General features: G+C 44.1%; 2 protein-coding genes across 2 annotated transcripts; both read left to right on the top strand.

Annotated features, from left to right (window-relative positions):
• The first annotated feature begins 489 nt into the window (after positions 1 to 489).
• Positions 490 to 2,139, top strand: LOC112277769 (uncharacterized). Its single transcript, XM_024510470.3, has 5 exons — positions 490 to 528; positions 640 to 810; positions 977 to 1,021; positions 1,366 to 1,463; positions 1,581 to 2,139. The coding sequence occupies exons 1-5, from the start codon at positions 490 to 492 to the stop codon at positions 1,735 to 1,737; spliced, it is 510 nt and encodes a 169-aa protein (XP_024366238.2). The 3' UTR covers positions 1,738 to 2,139.
• A 1,816-nt stretch (positions 2,140 to 3,955) lies between these two features.
• On the top strand, positions 3,956 to 5,906 carry LOC112277745 (uncharacterized). Its single transcript, XM_024510434.3, has one exon. The coding sequence runs from the start codon at positions 4,760 to 4,762 to the stop codon at positions 5,507 to 5,509; it is 750 nt and encodes a 249-aa protein (XP_024366202.1). The 5' UTR covers positions 3,956 to 4,759; the 3' UTR covers positions 5,510 to 5,906.
• The last annotated feature ends 1,746 nt before the right edge of the window (positions 5,907 to 7,652 follow it).

Genomic DNA, 7,652 nt, shown 5'->3' with positions numbered 1-7,652 from the left:
AAATCCTAGTATATAAAGTTTTGGATTTAAAATCATCTTGATAATGTGAATATCCATACTTACAAAATATATCCAAAGTTATTGATATTCTCCTGTGCCAGGATTTAACTCTGCCTCCACATCCAACTCATCATAGATTCACAATGTTATAAAGTTCAATACATTTTAATATTAGTTTGCAATGATCCCAAACTACCAAAGAATGATATGTTATCTGCAATTACACAAAAATAGTAAAAAAATATTTGGCACTTCGAATCCCAGCTGCAACATTACAACCATGCCTTAGAGAACCTGCCACAAGGTTTACTCAGGCTGTGTCAAAAAAGAAAAAGAAAAAAAAAAAAAAAAAAAAAAGAGAAAAAGAAAAAATAAAGAAAAGAAAAAGAAATTATCCACATTGAAAAATACATGCAATTGACCAGTTTGTTTCTTGAGGAGGTGGAACTGCACAGGGGTGTGGGGATTCGGCTTGGCTTATAACCGGCGATGAATACCACGAACTCAATACCCTGCAAACAACACCCTGTATCTAATACCCGTTTGAGGTCCGCCAGAGGTCAGAACGGGTATGGATTTCTGTCTACGCGACTCGTGTAAACTTGCCGCATTCGTCCACTTCCAAAGTCGGTTTAACAGGAAGACAGTTCGCGGGCGTTGCGATCTGTTCGCGTGAGCTCGCCAGAATCTATTGCATCGCCAGTGACAGCGCAAACATTGTCCCTCAATCCTTCCGCTGCCCCTCGGGCTACGAGCTTCGTCATAATGCAGCATGGAATCCCTGCTCACATTGTTGAAAGTGCCCGCTGCGTACGTTTTTCGCCCGCTTGGTTAGGATTTCTCTTCAATCTAAGACTTGAAAAATTAGGGTTTATGGTGTGTCGAGGAAAATCTGAATCTGCGTTTTCTGTCTCATAATGATGTGGATTTGATCGTATGAGTTATAGAGGGGGTTTACTTTTAAAAAATTTTGCAGTTGTTTCGGGAATGCTTGCGACGGGCAGATTACATAGGAGCTCAGGTGGGATTTATTTTCTGGACTTTGCAGTTGCCTTTGCCTCATCCGTTTGGTGCTGGGTTTATGATCAGTAGGGTAGGGTTAGCTTGCCTGGTGTACCAACCCGGTGATGGTGAATGATGTAATTTTTGGGCGCCATCGTCGACTTTCCTGTAGAGTCTACGTTTAACCGAGGAGTGGTGATATTTATCTTTGTTTCTAACTGTATCTCTAATGTGGTGGTTTGTAACATTTTTCTTCCGATTCAAGGCCTCATTTTATCTCGAAATTCGGGAATACTTGTTGCTGCGTTATTTGCCTTTTGTAGCCCCTATCACCTTGTGCTTACCTCAAGTGTGTGTGAGCAGCACGGAAACAGAGAGGTATTGAAATCCCTTGTGCGGGAACAATTCAGAAGAAATATGCACGAGACCGATCCTGAGAAAATCGAAGAGCAGAAACAAGCGTAAGTTCACTTGTCATTCAAAATCTTTGCACCATCTTTGCTGCATACATGTACTTTGGATCGGTTGGTGGACCTAGTTATGAAACATCATATTGAATATATCTTGATATTCTGCAGGGCTGCACGAGCATTGTTCAACCACATGTATTATGAAGCAGGTCGTATGGCTGCAGAGCAAGCCGAGAATGAGCTAATAAAGGAATCGCTGCTGGGGTTGCCAAAACCAGCTCTTGAAATGACTTTACAGGACGAGGATAATAAAGCCTCTAGTTAAATGCAGAGGCGCTCAATCTTGGGTGTCTTTCTCAACAATGATCCTCTGGTTTTGAGCTGTGAAGGCAGCTTGCGGTTTGTGATTGCACGCTGCGTTTTACGAATTGGTTCCCGACTAATAATCTTCTGTTACCTCTAGTTTTCATTGGTCTACAGCAATCACTTTAGCTGGCTCTTTGGAGATCGAACTAACTGTGGCGCTGTCCACCTAGTTCAAAGTGTACATTGTTAGTGTCAGCATAACATTGAGCTTCTATTGAGCATCTGAGTGACTGACAATCAGTTCAACGAGCCAGTATTTTCCCGTGTGAAAAGTTCATGAAATTACTTGGGCTATCATTTAGACATGGATATATCTTATTATGGAATGAAGCCCGATATAGTGGCTCCATTGGTTCTGTTCGATTGCTTGGTATGCTCAGGTTTCTGTGTCGTGAATTTGCAATTCACCTCTTGTCTTAGTCTCATTGACATCACAAGTTGAACATTTTGCCCATGACTTCATTTGACTGGTTGGAAACGAACAATAGTTTTCGTGATATTCAGTTGTCTCTCTTCGTTAAATATAGCTCTTATTTTTCTGCTTGCTGGATCCTGTGTTCTATTACCGCTTGACATCAAATTACTGCCAGATTTTGATCTTTTCTGTCTCTCTGTCGCGGCTGCTTGGTCGATTTGGACGATGCACACCAAGTTGTGTTAAGATTGTTCTTCACGATTAGTGCTTTGAATCTGTGGTATTGTAATTTAAGCCCAGAGAGCTATCTGAGTTTCAACTACTTAGCGTTTTAGTGCTCAGAGCTTCCGCTGTGCCTTTGTGCTGGTGAGGGTTCGCTCAAACATGTTGGATAGTTTTTTGCCTGAAACCTTTTGGATAGTAAGTTATTGCGGAAAAAGGTGTTTTTCTTTTTTGAAGACATAGACGGTTTCCACCTAGATCAAGGTGCGAGTAAATGGCGACGAGTTGTCAACAGATTCTATGCAGATCTAAGGGACCCATTATTGTAAATTGTTGGCAAGAAGTCGGTCAATAGAATTGAAGGCAACTTAGTCTTGGAGATCGAAGGGTACTGGGCAAGATCAATGCAAGTAACAAAACCTATCATGAAACACATCTTCTTCACGCATGAGCCAATCCTTTTGCAGATTTATTAACTTTAATTTTCCTGTGAGGCCGTTTCTCGGCCAGCCGAAACCCCAACGAGACTAGGAGTGCAGCTGCTCCTTCTGGTTTTTTCTCCGGTATTTTCTGCTCACGAAGACACTTGAAGCCTCTCACGGTCTCTCAGATTAGATGTGATGTGATGTCTCTTAGATTTCTTCCTTGGCGTTAATTCACAACCAACTAGCGGCTCATAGAACCGGTCGAATTTCGGATCAATCGATGCTACTTTCGACATGCTAACACACAAGAAACGTGCATGATTAAACAGTTCTAAGAGCCCTGATGGATTCTGCGGTGTTGGATAACGATTCACCTAATTCTACCACGAACCTCAACTTCAAAGAATACAAACAACTTCTCCAAGACGCCCTGTACTTAACATGTAACCCTCGATTAAAGGAGGCTTAAGGTGACACACTTCAGCAGTTTCTAGAAATTCATTCTCACATTAACTCAAATTTTTTTAGAAACTGGTTTTCACACGCCGTGTATTCAAAAATCATGGTTTTCGAATCGAGGTTTTCTAATTGATCAGATTAGACACAGCTCAATCTGACTCTTGTTTACGTTCAAGGCTTGACATATAAATCGATGTGGGTCTCTGCACACAAACCAATTTTCTACATAGAAGGTAGAGAATCTGCCAAGTCCAAAATTTGATCTTGTGCGATTATGTAGAATATACATAATTGCAGTCGGAACGAAAGGATAATTGATCTTGTCAGAAACAGAGGACTATGGAGTAGGCTTGAAACAGAGTTCGTTCAGCTCATGAACGACGACTCAGGACTGGTTGGATCTACAACAGGGATTGATATCATTTCGCCGAGAATCTCATCGAGGCGAAAACTCCGAAAGCCATGGCATTAATTCCCATCATATGGGAAGTGGGGAGGGGGCCAACCGTGCACACACACGGCCTAGCACACATGTGCCCATGAATAGCAGCCGTGAATGCACTATTCCCTGAATCAAAATATTCCCCTCTTCTGGACTAATCTGATCTAATCTCGTTACCAACCTCCGGGCTCCGCCGTCGGAACTATAAAGAGCATCTTCAGTCTTCTACCTCTAGCAGTCGGAGTCAGTTCTAACCCGTAGGCCCTGCCTTGAGTTATAGTGCAACCCCCGGCTGGAACTCTTGCATCATTCTGCAGGAACGCCATGCCGCTGGTGGTGTCCGATCTGTGACCCTTAGTTGTGTCTTGGGTACTTGGATGAAGCCTTGTTGGAGTTGGGAATTGGTGCCCTTTGGCGCTGGATCGGTGTTGTAGGGTTTTCATCTACCAACATCCTGGCTGGTTTTTCGTTGTGAGATATTAGTTTTCCAGATCTGTGTCACTGCCCGTATTAGCAATCGTGTGTGGTATGGCTTCAGAATTGTTTCACGCTTACGGGTGGAGCATTGGTTTCTGAATTGGAAGTGAGAAACGTAGTGGTTCTAACCTTTAAATTGTGACCTTAGCGTTACACATCACGGATCTTTGCCTCCGTTGCGTTATCGCTCCTGATTTCGTGGGCATTCCGGTTACTGGTGATAAAACTCATTCACACTAGCCAGGTAGTGTTAGAGTAGCAGCATCTGTTGAGGAAGACAATTTCAATGTTGTTCTAAATCATTCCACTCAGGTGACTTCAGCGGTTTTGGTGTTACGGTTCTTAGCAGTTAGCTTTTCAGTTACCTTGGAGGTTGCGCTACGAAGCAGCCCAGGCACTTGAATCTCTCACTTCCGATCTCGTTGATCTACGTGATATTTTCACGTAAGTCACGTGAAATTATACATTAGGTTGTAGTGGTGTTCGCAGTTAGCGATTGTTCACGTAAGCGATTTTCGGGATCGTTTTAGCACTTCCAACCATGACGACAATGATTGCCGCCGCTAGGATGATATCCTGGGGATTCATGGGACAGGGTGCAAGACGAAGATGGTGCCGAGGTGATCTTCCTGATTTGGATGCATTTTCTAAGCCTTGTCGTCCAGTGATGCAGGCGCCATTGTCAAGGAGGTCACTCAGTTTGATATGCTCGCTTTCATCGGAGCGGCCGCCTCGAAGCGTCATTCCCAAGGATGCGACCAAGAAGGGCAAGAGATCCGATTTAGCCTGCCGCAGCAGTCTGCATGACGTTAGGGAATTTGAGGTTTCGGAGCGACATGTTTTGGGAGCTGCGAGGCGTTCAAGTCAACGATCAAATGCCACGACATTTCAGGGGTTTTTCGAGGCCGACGCTGCAAGCGGTAGAGTCGAATGCACTAGTCGAGGATGCCGGCCAATTTACGAGGATTCCTTGCAGCTTGATGAAAACGTGAGATGGTCAGCACCTAAATCCAGACCTGCCACCCACGAATTCAGCACGATCCCACCTCACCTCCTTTCTGATTTCTTTACCGTGGACATCACCAACGAATTGAAGGAGGCCTTCGAGGCGGCGCTTCAAGAGGCACCGTGCAATGCACAGCTGCTTTCTGAGTTTGCAGGCTTCACGTGGGAAGCGATGAGAGATCCTGATGCAGCCGACAGACTGTATAACCAGGCCCTCGATGTATCGCCAGATGATCCTGACCTTCTTGCAAGCCATGCCCTGTTTCTATGGCGAAGTGATCAGTAAGTGATGCGCCCGATTGGTGGGTGCGACCACCATTTTCTGTACCTAGATAGAGTTCGACTGATTATATTTCGTGCACACCCGGCAAGGCATTTCGTAGTCTTGTACAGCGAGTGTTTGAACCACCACTACATACGATCTGTTGAAAACACTAATACTGTTTAAATCAATTCTCGGCTAGAACTGCAACACGGCCTTACGTTCCATAGACTGTCTCCTACCATGACTAGGTCCAATTCCTCTGTGTTGCTCAGTTGAGAGAAAGTGATGTTTGTTCGGGATCATGCATGATCAGTCGTCCTGGTCCCAATGACTGTTATTAGCCTAGAGTTACTCGTATCCCGCATTGTCGCACTGAAATCTGTGAATTCAGGGATCTTAAATTCACAACTGTGGTAAACACCGCCCTCAAACCTCCTTCAAGCCATAGTTCAGAATGTGGGGCAGGCACCAGACTGGAAAGAGCTGGTGCATGTCCATCTTTAGATGAGCGTCACATGAGCAGAAAATTGCTCTTTTCCGTTTTCCAAAGATTTTCTTCAGCTGCATGGAAGTTGTGTGCCTCCACTGACATGGTCAGGAGCGTCAGTTGTCCACAACGCAGATCCGCTGCCCTCCCATCCCTTTATCGGAACAGCACAGGAACAGCACAGCAACCTCACCGTAGCTGTCTATTCAAGATGGGGACAAGCTTTGTATGATGTTCAACCTCGAATCGACCGACTTGGGCACTCAGTAAACAAGCACATAATTCATTTGGCGCGAGAACCTGTAAACTCTCAATGAAAGTTTACAGAAACTCACTGGATTAACTCCCGTGTGCTTAAAATTTATCCTACTCATACTACTACATGTTTACTTCCAGCTGTGGTTGTAATCAGTCAATCTTATAACAGTACCAACTTTTCAATCCAGCTTGTTTGTTGTGATTACATCACGATGAATCCGTTAAGGTCTATTCGAAGGACAAGAACGGTGGCACCGGAATTCACTCGCCGTGGAAATGTGCACACGGTAACGCCGTTAAATTTATATCCAGATGTTTACTTTTAATACGCTGGGCATGTACCATGTGTTGAGGTATGCATTTGTTGAATTTTGGCCAAGCGCGTGATTTGGGCTGTCGACGTCGGCCTCGACGTCGCATCCATAATGTAATCAGGTGAGTTCTAAATTTACCTCGTCCATCTCGACCGATGCGCAGGACAGTGTAAGTGCAACGAACAAGCGGGCATCGCGAACAATTATTGACCTGCTGTGCGTGGTTATTGCGTTGCTGGCCAATTCAACCAATTTTAGATCACTTTCAGCGTTACGGTGCCACCGTTTCTGGACAACCCTGCTGAATCGGAGTTCCATCGTGTTACGCATTGCTAATTTACAGTACCACCCTAATCTCAATGCAATGCAAGCGACTTCTTAGCGATGTTTTTCTATAATGAATCCGTTATCAAGATATGTAACTTGTGCATTGAATGTGGACGCAACGGACTCGACGTACTGCATCTTTCGACGCGAGAGTGCCGATGGATCTAGACGAGCACCCAGTGTTGACGAACAGAACACGCTTGAAGTTGCATGCGGCTGTATCATTTTGAGAATTGTGTGCATCTCCTTTTTTCTTTTCTTCTTTTTTTTTTTTTATTTTATTTTTTTCTATTATTTTCTTTTTTGTCTTTGAACATCAGAGTGTGATGATCTCCGTGCCAGCATCCATCTATCAAGGTTAGGGATTGGTTTGACAAGAGAGACAGCATGCAGGAGAAGATGAATAGAGAGGGAAATTAAAAGAGAAGAAAAAAAATAAAAAGACAAAAAGAATATACCAAATTCCTGAAAAATGCCCAGCTCTTGTGAATGCTTCTCGGGTGGTATACATCAAGAGCATCCTCAAAAGCATCCAACATGAGAATATTAAGTTGCGATTGTTGTTCCCACGTAAACGTTTCGAAGTTTGTCCGCGTTTCCGTACTCATTACGGAACTCAACTCGGAAGGTCCGACAAAATTTCCCTCTGTCTGCAATTTCTTTCCAGAAAGGTGCGACGCGCTCTGAAACTTCCCTATGTTGAACAACACCGATAATCTTTCTTTAGGATTGCGTTAGGGTTCGATTCCAGGGGTTCGCGACGGTGCTGCTGATGCTG

Source organism: Physcomitrium patens, chromosome 26 (genome assembly GCF_059467195.1).
Source record: "Physcomitrium patens ecotype Gransden chromosome 26, ASM5946719v1, whole genome shotgun sequence".
Lineage (NCBI taxonomy): Eukaryota > Viridiplantae > Streptophyta > Bryopsida > Funariales > Funariaceae > Physcomitrium > Physcomitrium patens.
Note: the sequence above shows the minus strand (reverse complement) of the source record. Positions and strands in the feature narration are given on the sequence as shown.

Excerpts from the sequence above, each read along its gene's own strand:
- LOC112277769 (XM_024510470.3), top strand. The coding sequence starts at position 490 with ATGAATACCACGAACTCAATACCCTGCAAACAACACCCT. Across the intron at positions 1,022-1,365 it reads CAGATTACATAGGAGCTCAG|CACGGAAACAGAGAGGTATT; the intron begins GTGGGATTTATT and ends GTGTGTGAGCAG. Across the intron at positions 1,464-1,580 it reads ATCGAAGAGCAGAAACAAGC|GGCTGCACGAGCATTGTTCA; the intron begins GTAAGTTCACTT and ends GATATTCTGCAG.
- LOC112277745 (XM_024510434.3), top strand. The coding sequence starts at position 4,760 with ATGACGACAATGATTGCCGCCGCTAGGATGATATCCTGGGGATTCATG.